At 40.4% G+C, this 17,088-nt stretch overlaps 1 protein-coding gene across 1 annotated transcript in view; it reads right to left on the bottom strand.

Moving 5' to 3' along the window:
• CDKAL1 (CDK5 regulatory subunit associated protein 1 like 1) overlaps positions 1 to 17,088 on the bottom strand; it is a 426,010-nt gene that overhangs the window by 268,119 nt on the left and 140,803 nt on the right. The window contains 1 exon segment of the mRNA XM_040588803.1: positions 12,513 to 12,561. Within this exon segment, the coding sequence (XP_040444737.1) occupies positions 12,513 to 12,561 (49 nt within the window).

Raw genomic sequence — 17,088 nt, forward strand, 5'->3', positions numbered from 1 at the left:
CTTAGGACACTTGCATCTAGAAAAGAACTCAAAGGAGCATGAGATCTAGCCTCTCTTACCTTCAGAGACTTGCTTTATTTAGGAAAGAAACCCCAACTCTGCGACCACCTCCAACACGATCCGCTGAATCCCAACGCCCACCCAACCCCGCGCCCGAGCTCAGGAAATCCACGGTCTGGCAAGCAAACCTGGCAGCCCACTGTCACACAATGTATGGCCACAGTTTTCCCCACATTCCTACTGAAAGACACTAAAGTTCAAGTTAATACAAGGCTCGCAAAACCTATCTGGTACCCATGAATAATACCCCTGTGCTTTTCATTCCAGACACCAGAGCATTTAAAAAAAAAAAAAAAAAAAAAGCAGTATTGGGAGATGAATTTTAGCAGAGTTTAATGCTTCCAGAAAGCAAGCAGCACACGCATATCCAACTACAGTGATTTGTGCTGAAGGCACACTTGATTTTTATTTTTTTTAACATATTTTTGTAAATAAAAACCCCCACTCAGTTACAGTATTCATGACCTTAAATCCTTCTTCCCCTACTCCACACAAGGACTATTTTGTTTCATTTGAAGTAATCACTAAAGCATCTGTTTACAGCATTGCTGCTATTAATAAAAAATAACTTGATAAACACTGAATCATACTTTTTCACATGCTGTAGATCTTTTTTTCCCCATATTTATTTCAAGAAAACTTTTTTTTTTGTCATTTTCAATACGGAAAATGCTAAGCAACTTTTTAAAAAAACTGTCTAACCAGCATTATTAAGCCCACACCAACATCAAGCACAACAGAAAAAGCAAGAATTTTAATTCTCATTTATGACCTCATTTTAAAGCTACAAATGGGGCAAAATATTGCCATCAAGTTTTACTTCTAAAGCATTTTATCTGATTAAGTTACTTTCTCTCTGACTTCACAGGTTAGATAACTAAGCAAAACAGGCATCCCAAACTCAAGTCTTTTTTTTGTTTGGTTGGATTGTTTCTTTTTATTTTTTTAAGTTTGGTACAACATTTTTGAAAACGGAGTTAATCACAATTCCACTTCCATAATGATGAGTGCTCCATCTCAACTATCAAACAAAACCCACTCCTTTTTTGATGGCCCAGCAGAAGATGCAAGATTTGAAAGACAGCTTAATGATACTCAGATCTAGTTGGTTATATTTGAGAGCCTAACAGGTCATATAAATCTCTTCTGCCATAAAGTTAACTTTTCTACTTCCACAAAGTCTAACAGCAGATAAAATTCTTTTTTTTTTTTTTTTTTTTTTTAAAAAAAAAGGTTAATTAGCAGTTTAGGTCATGCTTCAGAGCAGTTTTTCACTAATTAATAGATAAGTAATGCAGATTACCACACAACAATAGTACTAACCAAGTTCAGTGAGGACACTCATAGAGCAGAATCACCCACAGCAAGTATAAATGATATCAAGCTAGAAACAACCAAAAATGAATCACAGTTCTCCAATTTTCAGAGCTGACTGAAATTAAACTCATCTTTACATACAAGGCAGTAGATGGAATTCATATTACCTGGCATTGTTCGCAGAGAGGATGAGGTTGGAATGAATTAACCAGGGTATCAAAACCTATTGTTCATCTAAAGAAGGGCTTTTAAATGTGTCAGTTTGATAAACCAGTGTGTGGAATGAAAATATTTTCAATGGGTTTATTTTCACTTGTTTAAAAGGATACAAAAAAGTAACATAATATTAATGGCACATACATGTACCTTTAATCGTAAATGTACATGCTTCAGGACTGTGACAGAGAATGCCTGATCCTGAAGTACAAATATATGAAGAGAACAGGTAACGCAATTTCTTTGCCATGAGATTATAACAACATTAAATGTGCTGTGAATCTCAGGCTATTGTCAGACCGCTGTGATCTAGAGCCACAGAATCATGTTACCGATACTAGATCAAATAGATTCAAATTGGACTGGTATTTTGCTAGTTTGGTACAAGGATAAGTGATGGGGAAGTGGCCTGGCCTAGTCAGCTTTAGCTAACAACTGCCTATCAGTGTTGCAAATATCTGTCAGGTATTAACAGACCTGCTGTATTTCAAGCAACAGTCAGCTTCACTCAGTCTGCAGGCTGGCAGCCCTCAGTAGCTGCTGGGAAATAATATCTACTTTACTTGAAGGACAGAGGAGGCCATTCCCTGAGGATCCTCCCCATTCCTGCACATCCCCTGGAGCTACACAGCATGCCACTGAAACAACTCTGGGCCAGACACAGAGCAGCATCCCTCAGCTGTTAGCTTCCAAGGTCAGCACAGGTATCTCAAGCAGCTCTGTAACATGAGTTTAAAGAAAATCCTCAAAGATGTAGGAAACCCCAGCCTTGGCAGGAACAATTTCTATTGTTTTCAGCTTGTTCTGTTACCCATTCTTTCCCTTTCCCAGTTACATCATTGTGCTTAGAGGTTGCTCACCATTTCCTGAAAGACACTTTTTCCCTCACAACAAGGCCCCCGAGGTACTGCTCTGTACTTCCCAGCTATCTCTCACCAACCTGCCTGATCTTCTCCAGAATCTTCAGGGAAAAGGATTAAGTACTATTTCATGTACTCTTGCACAGATTTCCTTCCACCATTATTTGCTTCTTAATGAATACAGAACTTCCTTTCCTTAAGGCTAACACTGGAAAAAATGGCACATGGGAGCAGTGTAGCTAAGGAAGGCAAAGCCATATGAAGGAAAAACAAGGTAGTAAACTTCTCCAAAGAGAATCAAAAGGAAGAAGCGTAAAGCAGAACCAAAAGCTGTGTCAAAGACTGAAAGGAGCATCAAGGTAAATATAAAAGGTGAGAAGAATTAGAAAACTCAAATAAAAAAAATAAAAATAAACTGAAAGTAAACAAAAATCTTGACTAAGAACATTCTAAAGAGAAAAGAGAACCTGAAAAGTTCAAATAAAAAATACATGTAAAGGCAGAAGAGGCAAATCAGGAGCTATTACTAAAGTTTAATACTGCATTTATTTCCAGTTATGTTCTTCTAACGCTGTAACTACTGGGTAAAAGCAACTGTCTAAACAAGTTATTTTGGATCTTCTGGCAGGACTAACAATAAAAATAGCATCTGAAATATAAGGCTGCAACACAAGTTGCCCAACATCTCCACAGCTAACCTCGACCGCCACGTGTATTTGAGCCCAAACTTCTTCACTTTGGAAGTCCTTTAAATCCAGACTCTGTGATCCGGCAGAGGACAGGCAGGCCGAGAGCCCAAGCCCAAGTCTACCTCTGATGGAAGCAGCCCATGTGCAGCCAGGGCAGACCCTGAGCTCCTCTCCATCTTCTCTGCCTGGCCTGCAGCACAAACAAGCTGTCCCACAGCAGACATGACTGATTACAAAGGAATCCCCAAGCTCCCCAGAGCAATCACATGCTGCCAGACACACACAAGTGCAGAAACAAGGGCAGCAATCGGCTCAGGGCTTTGCTGTGTGACTGCTCCCACCCAAAGCAACCCCAGCTGGCCAGCAGCACATTAGCTACATACTCAAGGCATCCCTGAGCATCATCTGTGGGATTTCCAGGCCCAAGCAAATAGAGGGAGCAAAGAAAAGCCAAACCCGATTGAAAGATACATGCCCTGCTCCTGGCCAAGCAACTAATAGAAATTATTCCTCCTCTAGATCAGTGAAGGTGAGGATGTTGTGTAACAGTCAAACTCCTTCAACTGGTGTAGGCAGGAACTGGGTCCATTACAAGCCAGGGAATAATTCAGACTAATGCTGTCAGAACTACCGATCTTTCCCTGTGTGTCACAGGAAAAAGCATGCCCTGGGCCAGGCCACCAGTCCCATCAGGTTGCTGACAGCAGGTGGTATGTTTGAACCCCGTCTCTGCAACTCAGAACTCCCATAAAATGATTCCCTTCCATCCTATACCAACTCAAAAAAAATCCAGAGAAACGTCCAGGTATTACTAAGCATACAGCACATATGTTACTACCTTGAAATATACACATCTACTAAGCCTTGAAGACCTAGCAGACTCCAAAAGAAGACGATGACTCCAAAAATATGAGCATCACCCAGGTGAAGACAGGGCCTTTTAAAAATTTGTTTTATGTAATTTCAAAACCAAGATCTTAAATATAATGAGGCAGTTCACAAACTTCAGAAAAAAGCGCTGCAGGTGTCCCAGACTGCTAAAATTCATACATCACTTTCTCTCCATTAAACATACAATACCTCTTTATTCTTGGTATTTCTGCAATGTACCATTCAATCATACCAGTATCTGTAAGCACTAAAACAGTTCAGCGCAACAACAGAAAAGAAAGTAACTGTTAACAAGGAATTAGTGTTCATAAAAAAATAAGAGTTAAATTAAGAAGTATTCAAGAACATTTTTGACATATCCACAGTACTTCCCTGTCTCACAACAAAAGCACTTCAAATGCCCTATTAAGGCTTGCTTCTTTTTTTCTTTTTTTTTCTTTTTTTTTTTTTTTAGGATTCAATAGCTTCACCCTACTTATTTTGAGATCATGTGATGTTATTGTCTTTCTGAAAAAGTGACTAAATGTTAAATCTGTTGTGAACTCAAAACACTGGCTATGATTCCACAGCCCAGAAGGACAATATTAAGAATCAACTCCAGGAAGAGCCTCCCTGACCCTCTGCCCTCACCTCTCTGAAGAAATGCATTTGATTAGGATAGAAGATGCTGCTCAAAGCCTCAGGAGATTTTGGATAGAAAGTTTAAAGGAGAAGAAATTTTGATTCAGATGAAACAGGCTGTGTTCTGAGGAATGGAAATGCTGAAGGGTGGATTGTCAGAGCCAGCTGCAGCACTGCAAGTAACTTGCCTAATGTCTTGGGGTGTGCAGGTTGAACAGAACAAATTTAGCCTCAGAGTGAGATGCTGAGCTGAATCTATCGCTGTATGCAAAAGCAAGCTTTTACTTTCATCTCTACTCCTTTGCCATCTATTTCTACTCCTCCTATGGATAACTGGTTTTGAACAAGGTACTCTTTGCATTTATCAGCCACAAGGATTCTCTAACAGAGCTAAACCCAGCTGAGTCTAATTGATGTGAGTAGGACAGAAAAACAGGGATGCTGTAAGATGGTCAGTCATTGAAGGTGTGGAAAAGAGCACATACGGATATGGAAGAAAATGCATCTGTTCTGTGCACACACCACAGGCTCATTTAATAACGAGCAATCACAATTCTGCTACTAATATTTTCAGTGTTCCCCCCCCCCCCCCCTTGTTTTCTTCTTCTACTGCACTATTTATCTCCCACTCTGTTTCTGTGAACTACTGACAAAATAAAAATGTCATAACAATGAGAGTCCTAACAGGGATAGTCAGTCCTAACAGTTTTCTAACCCAAATTAATGAAATAACTACACTGCAAGAAATAATCATAAAACCCTCCTAAAATCCTGGGTTGTCTCATACACCTAATAGTCAAAAAAAGCATTTGAACAGGCACAGCAAAAAAGGCAATAAGCTTTGGTGTAAGACCAGAAACCAGCTGATGGCAATGGAAATCTCTTGTCCCAGCAGATAAGATTTTACATCAAGCCACACTGTTACTGATGATTTAAAAAAGCAATTAAAATCTGTCTTTGCAGAAGCAGTTTCTCCACAATTACTGTATATTCCTCAGTGTGCTCTACTGTCTTCTTTAAATGGCAGTCTACAAAGCTAAGCTCCCAGAATCGATAATGGCACAGAAAATGGCATGACTGTTTTGAACTCACTCTTTCAGTACGTCACCCTTTTCCTAAGCAATCAGAAACAGGCGAGGGAAATGCAAGCCGGTGCTCTCGCTGAAGCGTTCAGCTGAACGGCAGCCCCTTCATTTCAAAACCATAAGGTGAGATACCTTCAGGTCAGCTCCTTCGTAAGTCAGTGCTTGTTGTCCAAGTAGTTGTCAGATTAACAGAAGAAAAAAATAATGCTACTTGTTTCGGTCATTACACTCTTTCCACACATCAGGTCATTTCCTTAGATGACAACAAATATAGATAATTACTTTTGTTTAAGCAGGAACAGCTCCAAAATTTCCAATTGACGGACAGAAGAAAAGGGCAGGGGGTGATCCTTACCACACTATGCTGTTAACCTCAGCGGTTAATACATGCAAATGGGTGACGCCAAATCTTTTAACCGCAGTCGTTTCGCCAAGTTAGGGACAAGCTGTAGGCCTGTCTATTGCCTATTGAAAACCTAACCTCACCCACACACACACGCACGTTTTTTAGCGTGTCAAATACAGCTAGCCCCTTAGCCCCTTGCATGATTTTTGCCAGTAGTACCTTTGTTTCAATAATCTCAGTTTAAAAGGCAATTCTGCTACCTAGAGATACCATTACGGACGCAGCACTGTTGGTGCCTGCGGCGAGGCGGCCTCCGTGAGGAGAGCGAGGAGAGGCCAGGGCTGCCCCATGGCAGGGCACCGTCGAGCACTGCAGCCACCCGCGCTATGAAAAAGGGCCCCCTGCCTGGCAGTGAGGAAAAAAGGGTGAGAAGCAGCCCTGCGAGCACCAGGGTGGAAGGGGAGGAGGTGCAGAAGAGCTGGCGGTGCAGAAGGCAGCAGCAAGGCCATCCCCGGCAGCCCGCCGAGGGCAGGCAGATGGCCGCCAGGCAAGCTGCAGCCCGGGCTGCGCGCAGCAGCAGGGTTTCTGGCAGCAAGCGCGGGCAGCCCGTGGGGAACCAGGCTGGAGCAGGGGAACAGCGCGGGGAGGAAGGAGGAGTTGCTCCCCATCCTCCTGCACCACTCCGGGAGGAGGCAGAGGAGCCTGGGGTGAAGGAGTGAAGTCCGGGAGGAAGGGGGAGCTGGGGGAAGGCAGTTTAGTTTTCTCTTTGTTTCTCACCATCTTATTCTATTTTTAATAGGCAATAAATCAAATTAATTTTCCTCAAGTTGAGTCTGTTTTGCCCGTGACAGTAACTGGTAAGTGATCTCCCTGTCCTCCTCGTCACCCATTAACTATTCTATCTTATTTTCTCCTCCAGCTCACTGAGGAGGGGCAGCAAGAGAGTGGCTGGGTGGGGGGTGGCAGCCAGCCAGGCTCAGCCCACCACACACTGCAATAAATAAAAACAATCCATCCAAAACTTTCCCACTCCTTTCTATGCCATTTCAAGAGGACATAGAAACAGAAACGGAGACTCCATGAGGCCACTATCCTCCCTCTGACCCTCCTTGAGCTGCACTTTGGCACAGACAGTTTCCTGATCGGGAGCCAAAGAATACTTTTCCTCAGAAAGCAACTCCTGACTCCTCTAATTTTTATTCTTCATTTGGTTTGTCATCAGCTTCTTAAGGCTACTCTTCCCACAATCACAGAAATTGAAGAGTATTTTATGTACAGTTATCGGCAGATCATAGCGAAATCAGCATGCTGGCATTCATATACACACATATATACATACACACTCTAAAGTAGGCAATCCAGTATAAATTCCACACTTCAGCCTATATACAATATAGGTACCATTTATCTGCTCCTTTTCACACAGACTGACACTGCCCCTATCAGCAATCCATAATTACTAATCACACTAGGACAATTTAAACAGTTTAGTAAATATTGGTTAATGTTTAAGCTGGGAATAAATAGATGGGCAACTTCACCAGACAGGTCAACGTGACTGAAATCAAGAAAGGTTATGTGAAGTATAAAAGGCTCAGCCCTGAAGTAATTTCCTTTGGTTGTTTTTTATAATCAAGTCTAATGACCCATTGTGAAACTATGTTTTGTGAAAGTGTTGTACAGACACAATATGGACTAAACTCAATTCAGCCTGTGCCCCCCATCTCCCTGACGCCTAAGCTAAACGCAGACTATACACAAAGACTCTGGTTCCACACCACTCACACACACACACACACACACAGAGCTTTAGTAGCGTGAGATTTGAGAGATAGCATGTCTAGAAAGGGGGGAAAGAACCCTGAAAACCTGAATTCAAAATCAAGAAAAGAACTTCTGCATTAAACAGTTAACATCTCTCCTTTAAGTTACAATTATCTTGCCTACTGTAAACTGTTTACATTCAAGTCTATATACACGCTCTATGGGTTTTTTAAAGATGGCTTTTGAAGTGGTCCATAAAATGCTGACTTGAGCAACCACCATAAAGCCATTCTGTCATTCCCATCAAAGACAAATCTTTATCTTATTGGGGCATGCCATAGAGACCGATCAGCCCAAACAGCTTTTAAATTCTGTACAGGAGTTTTACTTAATGATGGCACGTACATCAGTTATAACGCTATTTTCTCCTAGCTCACAGACACTGCAACACCTCAGCAATGCTCTCCTAACAAACTACATCATTGTAACACGTTACTGGGAAACTAAGCACATGAGTGGAAATTGGTGCCCCAAAGATGTAAAAACTGCTGTAAGCCAGGCTTTTGGGTAACAGGCAGATGAAGCAAGGTTTAGTAAACTGTTAAATCAGACCCTTCCATGATGAAACTGTTTGTGTGTATCGGGAAGACTGACACATTCTGGCTACGTGATTGTGGTTGTCACTTTGAGAAACCTCATTCTGAGGCTGAGATCAAATTAACTTGTCTAGCTCCTAGCAGGCAGTCTAGAGGTTTCAGATTATAAATGACAGTATCATAGTAAAAGTACCTGAAGATGCCTCTAGTTAAAATACATCTTGGGACACAGTATAAATATTAATCAGATATGACATGCATACAAATATTGCACATATTAAAGATCACTTCTGGAAATGACATTTTAACTGATAATTTACCTGATAATGGAGGTGGTGGAATCACCGTCCCTAGAGGTGTTTAAAAACCATGTAGATGCGGTGTTTAGGAACAGGATTTAGCAGTGGGCTTGGCAGTCCTGGGTTAATGGTTGGACTTTGTGATTTCAATGGTCTTTTCCAACTTAAACGATTCTATGATAATTAGGAAATTTCAAAATTCTGTAAGACCCATGATGAAAGTCAAGGTGATATAAAAATGAGAAATCACGGGGTCCTTTAAAAATTCTCTTTGGGCTGTTAGTGCAATAATAAACATAAACATCCTTCTTTTCCATTTACTGATGAAGAAGGATAAAAGGATAAAGTCACATTAAAACCGTTCATGAGAATTATCTGAACGGAGAGTGGGGAACTGGCAATTACGTTGTTTTCAGACGGATGACGTACAGTCCACCATAAAGATATACTCCTTAAATCCCTCTAGAATCAGCAGAATGGCACTATTCTGAAGAGGGTTTCCTGATAGAGCCCTTAAGCCTGAGAAATAAAGCTACAAGAAACCCCTTCATATTTCATAGAAAGAGTTCTAAATAATTCCAAAGAAATAGTATTCTTTGGGAGTACAGTAGGCTTTCAACCAAATCCAACAGGGGAGCCATTTTCTTGGAAAACTGGAAAGACTATTAGGAAAAAAAAAACCAAAGTGAGGGAGAAGCTTTTTACAAAGTTTGCCTTTTTGTAAACTGTGCACTACAAAATCCAAGCATCCAAGAAAAATCTAAGGTACCCCTTAAGAAAGGGGAACCCACGGAAAGCTAGACTTTTAGACTTAGAATTGGCAACTTGGACAACCACCCGGATTTTCTGTCCAGATTCCAGGTCAACTCTGTTAGTTTGACCAATCTACAGAGACAGGAACCCTGTAGACAGCAGATGGTATGCAGTTTAAACTTACTCGATTTAAATATTCAGTGGAAACATTTTTAAAAACTTTCAATATACAGTATTTTTTACACTTTCAATATATACATAGCTACACTACAAGAGCATACCATCTATGCAACCTTTTGATTTTCTTTAAAAAAAATCCACAACAACAAAAAACAAACCAGGTGAAGAAAGTTGTGTCATACAACTATGACCAATATCCAACTTAAAACTTACTAATATAAGCTTGTTTTGAATTCAGAATTGGTATTTCACCTCCTGTCCCACCCCATCTCTGTCTCCTGAACCCATTTGTGGCTTCAGAAACTACTGAAGAAATCTACTTCAGTTCTACTACTGATGTAGACTTAAGAAGAGAGAGGGTTACATTTCATTTGGTTTTACATACACTAATTTAAGCTTCTACCATGCATCTATTTGACAGTATAAAACATTCTTATTTATTCTTAGAATAAAGTATTCTTACTATGTTATCTACAGTGTTTCACTTCACTTAGATAACAGAAGTTCATGGTTAGACTCTCATAAAACACAGCGAAAAAGGGCTTCACGTTCTTCTCCATTAGCGGAAAATGACTTCCAACTACATAAATGAATGCATGATCTTTAAACAATTTTAAATGAAAGAAATATAAGTAAAAACTCCTATTTTTATGGTTGGCTTTTCCAAAAGCAAGTCATTATCATATGCTATGACCCCTGTCAATTTGTTAATCCTCCTTCCAATTGAAATTCTATTTTCACAGAAGGGTTATGGTTGGCAGGGACCTCTGGAGGCCATGTAGTTCAAACCCCTTGCTCAAGCAGAGCCACCTAGAGCCAGATACCCAGGACCATGTCCAGACAGTTTTTCAATACAGCCAGGGATCAAGACTCTACCACCTCTCTGGGCAACCTGTGCCAGTGCTCAGTCACCATCACAGTGAAAAAATGTTTCCTGATGTTCAAAAGAAATCTCCTGTGTCTCAGTTTGTGCCCACTGCCTCTGGTCCTGTCACTGGGCACCACTGAGAAGAGCCTGGCTCTGTCCTCTTGACACCCTCCCTTCGGGTATTTAGATAAATTGATGTGAATTCCCCCTGAGCCTTCTCTTCTCAAGGCTGAACAGCCCCAGCTCTCTCAGGCTCTCCTACGAGGACAGATGTTCCAGTCTTGATCTCTTAACCATCTTTGTGGCCCTTTGATGGACTCTCTCCAGCATGCCCATGTCTCTCTTGCACTGGGGAGCCATTTTTGTTCATTTTTTTCCAATACAACTTTAGAAATCCTGTGTTCCATTACCTTTTGAGAAACTCCTGAAGGAATGTACAGGCACTATGTACAGAATTCATCAGCCTACTCACTCCTTTTTATTCAAATCACTTCTAGTAAGCTAGAAAGGAACCAAAATCTTCCCCCACGTTCAAGTTTTTTTACAGTTTAAATATTCCTTAACATGCTTATGAACATTATTTTCCAGAATTGTATCAATATGTAATACGTAATCTTAAAATTAATTCAATGAAAAGCATGATTTTAACCACTGCAACTAGATTGTCTTCTTTCTAGATATAACATTCAGCCACAATAACCTGAGTAACTATGTTTTTGAAAAAAGCAGCGATGTCTTGAGTCACTATAAATATTACAAAGCACATATCTGTAAAAGGGAGGGCATGCTGACCCAGGTTATTATCTTACTCCCTTAAGAATACATAAAATTCAGAAAACCAGATTGGGATCTGAAATACTGTGCTGTTGTAAGAGTCATGAAGCATCCCCATTTTCAGCAGATTGCCATAACCACCCTGATGCCTCTGTGAAAACAGTTTGGCTTATTTAATAACAAATATGAATACACTGAATATATCTCTTGTTTGTTTATATGGTACAGCAGGTACCCCCCAAAAATAACAGATGCCATAAGGTAAGGACAAACTGAAAAGTTTTGGTTGGGAGTACATAAAAGTACAGGTTTCATTTTTTAAAGCATTCAAAGCAACATGAAATCTTAAGGCCTTCAAACCATAAACTCTAGAAGCCTTGCATCCCATTAAACAATTTTTTGACAAGCTTCTTATTTCTTTCAAGATTTTGCACTGTTTCTACATTTTCATGCTGTACTTCAAAAACATCATACTCTTACAAGCAACCTCTTGTGGACTAGACACTTGTTTATATTGAAAGTACAGGCGATTAAACTAAACCTTGTAATTTAAAGCTTCATGGAACAGTAATTTTTATGGCCTGATAAGTAATGGAGACAAACTTAGGTAACCCAGAAAGACCCAGACAAATATATTTATTTAATAGCAAATGTTTACTAGCCCAGGCTACAGAAACAATACTGTCTTTTCCCCCCTTCACTGCAAAGTACTGAGTGTACACACACATGAACAGAGCCAGAGAGAACAAGGAACACAGTTACAAAAGAGCATGAAACCAGCAGATAATTTATCTGTCCTGCTGAGGAAAGCTCAGGGAACTGAGCCAAAACATCTGAAAAGAAGAAAACACGAGAGGACTAAACATAGGAAAGTAGGAGATATAGTGCTGAATTAGGATACCGCAGACCCTTTCATACTCTACACCCACCTACACTGCTGCAACTTAAATGGTTTCTTAAAGTCTCCCCTGGATCATTTATTCATGAATCCAACAGGCCACTGAGCTCCTGCCAGAAAAAAATCTCTGAAATCACCACTTACACCAAGCATACACAGCAAAGTATAGCACTGCCCAAACATTTACCTTGAGAGTAAAGCAAGCGTTAGGCTGAAGAACACAAGAGCAGCACCTCTGCTAGCTGATGCTTACGTCTTTCAGACTAACTGCAATTATTTCAAGCGTGATGCTTACCTTTAATAGTTTCCTCCACAACTTCTACTACACGATCTATCTGCTGAACCTAAAAAAAGTCAGAAGGTCAATATCTAAGTAGTCAACAAGCGGACATACTTTATATAAACTCTTCTTACAAAAGTGTGTTCTTCTGGATTAAGGGGGACTAAAGAATTTGGGGCTTTGTTTTTAGACAGTTTTTTTCTGTGCATCTTGGTTCATCTGCCAAAAGTAACTTTAAAACTTCCCACCTAAATTAATTTTATTATATGTAAAGATATATAAAAATAAATAAAATTTAAAATCATTTTTTTAAATGAGACAAATTTTGTCCTTAAAAATAGAAAGTTTCTGTAAGTTTGCAAAAGTTGGCAAAAACCACCAAATGGCTAGAAAAAAGGGATGCTCTAAAAGCGTTCAGGCTTTAACTGCAGTTCATGGTGTGTGAAAGGCAGTGGGCACCCCGGCAGTCAGCACCTGGGTGGCTCCAACAGCCCCTCAGCCTAAAAATGCATCTCCCCAGCCTCAGCACCAAAACAGTAGACAGTAGAGAACATAACAAGCTGAGGATATTGTGAGGGCAGATTATAGGGGAGAAAATTAAGGCATTATTACAGGGGAAAGACACTGGAATATGTGAAGAAATTAAAAACACTGTGGTCAAATTTAAGGGAACAAGACGTCCTGGGCTTACTGCAGGCAGCATTCGGAAATGGAAAGAAAAGCCTCAATGCTTTTTACAAGACACAATAATATTTAATGACCAGGATAATGCTTCTCCAGCAAAGACAATTAATTTATTTTTTAGTGTTACACTTAGCCAAATTGACCCATAACATGATAAATACCTGAATTCTTTCTTATGAGATACATTATTTTTTTATTTAAAGTTAATGGTCAATATACTACAGATTTTGCTGTATTAAGTAGAAGGAATCAGCATGAACACTGCAAAATTAAAACTCTCACAAATTCTTGAATTTGAGATTCTTCCTACAACTTTCATCCAAACTGCCTACTCTTTGTAATGTCTACTATATATGTGCATAGATGTTTACACACAACGCAGGAAAGCCTACTTTGCACATTTAAATTAGATGATAACTTTCTCACAACATTCCTTTTTAAACACTGCTTCTCCAAGCTGTACGTTATATGAACTAGATTGAGTAGGAATTTTGCAGTCATTTCTTTGCAGTTTCTTCTCCAGTTTATTTCATAAACAAAGCAGAAAAGCACAAGTTGCACAGGCTTCAAAACCAGAACCTGGTCTGCAACAAGAAGCCTGGAACTTGGATTGCTTGCATCAAAGCCATTAAAGTTCTGTGCCCTTAAACCACCAAGTTTGCAATTTCCTGTAAACACACATCTGCACAACCATCTCTGTTTCACATTCATTTTCCAATCAGTCTAACAGCAGCTAAAAAAAAATTAAATAAATAAGCTCATCTGTAGTTGGTGTCTGATCTAGAGTTCCCAAGTCAGTGGAAGTCTGGTCCTTTCCTTGTCTGGGTGTTGAATCAAGTTCATGTAAATCTATTTTTTATTATTTGATTTTTTCCCTAAACCTTTTAAATTACAGCCTTTTCACAACACAAATCACTGCCACTTCAGGTTTCTGAATACAGTATATTAGTTATGAATCCCAAAAATTAAATTATTTAAAGTATTGCTAATATTAGCATTTTAATAATCTTATCAAAAGATATATATTTAAAGCCTTTTCTTGATTATAAGCATTCATATAATAGACATATATCAATATTTAGCAATCTACTTGTAAAGAAAGCACACATAGGCAGCTATGTGAACACATGCATTTTTACATACTTGTATTACATATCCTTTTCAGATATAATTAAAAAAAAATGACCTAAGATACTTCCACATAGACTTTGTTATTTTTGGAAAATAAATTTTAAAATGCAACTTGAAAACAGAAGTGTACACATTTATATAGACAGAGAACACAGTCTGTACCAAATACACTGCCTAAATTATTGCTACATATCTCAATACTAAACTGTTGAAGTTCATAAGCATCTTAAAAGAAGTGAAATCTGGTTGGTTCTTAACCTGAGCCACCCTTGATTACTTTCCATGCTGTACATCTGGGGAATTTTTGCATAGTTCCAAATCCCCTGTTAAACAAAGATAGAGAAAAAAAAAAACCCACAGCATATTGTATTTTCATTTTATTGGATAAATTAAATTATCCTGAATATATCTGTCAAGAACACAGTTCATGTAAGTAATTAAAATTATAAGTCTGAGTGATAATGAGATCTGTGACTAGGTGGATGTTTATCCTGCCTTATGTGTTATTTCCCACATTAAGTATTTTTCATTTTAAATCATTGGAAATTGTTTGGCTAAAGACCCAAGTGCTCAAGAAGAAAATATGGAATGCTTCCAAACTGCATTTATGAAAATGAAAGTATTTTAGTAAAACTGAGGTGAATCTGGACTGAGAAGAAGGAAGAGTATGATGGATTCTTGTTTGAAAAAAAAAAAGGGGGGGGGGGGGAAGAAAAATGAAAAAAAAAATTCACAAAGACAAGGTAATATAATTTTTTGGGGTAAACAAAGGCCTGCAGGATTCCTTCACCCACATCTCACTAATGTTACGGATAATTCTGTTCTGGAGTGGCATCAAAGGCATCTGTAAGCCTTCTTGAGCAGAGAAGCAATGTCTCCATCAGGCATCAGGAAGCCCATGAAGCAGACAAAATTTCTTAGTGGTGTATGAAGGGCAAAGACACCATTCCTCACCGTTTCTGTGCAATGAGTCGCAGTAACCCAAACCTTCAGGACTGACAGCGGGCATGCTACTGCTGGATGTAGTTAGTGCACCGTACTTGGCTCCACAGGGCACGTACACAAGGGACTTTTTGTCCTTTACAAATGGTTCTCCTTTAGGACTCAAACAGGACAAAAGCTAACGGCAGACTCGAGCAGGCAGCTGAACAGGACTACACACACACAAAAAAACAACAACAAAAAAAAAGCACCACAAAACAAAACCAGCCCCAAAACCTACCCAACACAAATCAGGGCTGAGATGGGTATAGGACAAGAGCACCCACAAGTCCCATGGGATGGAGGAGCAGCCCAAGCAGAAAACTGGCTGGTCAAAAAGCAAGGAAAAAGAAGGAAGTTTATCAAAGCATGAAGTGTGAGTTGAAACAAATACCAGGAAAGATCTCTGAGCCCTCCTGGTGGGAGTACAGCTCAGCAATCCATGCTGGGGCTGAAGCTGCAGGTCCCTCCTGAACACACATGTGAGCCAGTTGCATTTCAAACCACGCGTCTCCCAGGAGACCCCAGCACTCCACTGAGAGTCAGAAGCCCTGAGCTCCCCAGGTAAGCACCAGTAATTATATGGAAATGTACGCATGGTCCATTTGTCACCAGAGAGAGTCCCCCAGCTGCCTTTCTACTGTCACAATCACATCCAACAGATGGCTGCTGGTGCAAACAGCCCAGACATCTCCATAACGCGCTCCGTCTGCGGTGTCACCCCAGGCGCTCTGCAAGGGCAGGCAGACAGCCGTGTTGAGGATAGTCACGCAAATTCTTCCAAGCTCTCAAGCATGACCCACATTGTCTAGAACCAGTACTAATGTCCCAAAACTGTTTTGCAGGAGGTGGACTAGAAAAAACAAAACCTCTAGGAGAGCTCCTATCAACTCTTAACGGGCAGTTAAGTGAGAGGTTGCACATTTACCCTGAGACTTTGTACTTCGTAGGAGCCAGTGAGCCTCAGACCAAAGAAAGCTACCCAGAAAAGTGTATTCGTGAACCTATCGTGGAATTAAGAGAAACTTTCTGACTTTCCCTTCAGGGAAGCACAAAGACTTCTGCAAAGACCCTGCATTGTCATCTGGGAGGACAAAACCTCACACAAGATTTACAGTTGAAAGAGATATACTTCCAGTTTAATGCATCCACCGAAATCCAGAGAGAAGCATTTTGCATGTGAAGGCATTTGGACCAATCTATTTCTGAAGTGACAAGACCAACACAAAACAGGAGAGATGGTCTTTAGATGTCACTTACAACCAAAGCCAGGTGAAAAGCGCTACACTTCATAAAAACAAACCACTCTTTTTAGTGAAGATATCCAATGGCTTAACGGTCTTTTTCTGAGAGAAGCCCATGCTTCTCTCAGTGGTGGCAGCCATGACAAGAAAATAGAGGGTGGTTGTGAAAACAAGCACTTCATGAACATCCAGTATTTTCTGGAGGACTGTATGGGGGCTGGCGGAGCCCCCAGCAGCGCTGTGCTGGTACCAGTCGCAGGGGAGGCGGTGGCAGCACCGCAGCGCTTTGGCTCCTGCCGGGCAGCGCTCGCACGGCCTCAGGGCTGGCTCCAGCCCCCCTCACCGGGGGGTGGGGGACACAGCCAGGACAGCTGACCCAGAGTGGCCAGAGTCATTCTGTACCATATGACTTCTCAAATACAAAACCTCAGAGCAAGGAGGAAGAGGGAGTGTTCATCATTTAGGTTGTTTTGCCTTTTAGAGCAACCGCTACACATACTGAAGCTCTGCTTCCTGGGAAGTGACTGCACATTGCCTACTGACGGGAAGGA

The sequence above is a fragment of the Falco naumanni genome, chromosome 3 (assembly GCF_017639655.2).
Source record: "Falco naumanni isolate bFalNau1 chromosome 3, bFalNau1.pat, whole genome shotgun sequence".
NCBI lineage: Eukaryota > Metazoa > Chordata > Aves > Falconiformes > Falconidae > Falco > Falco naumanni.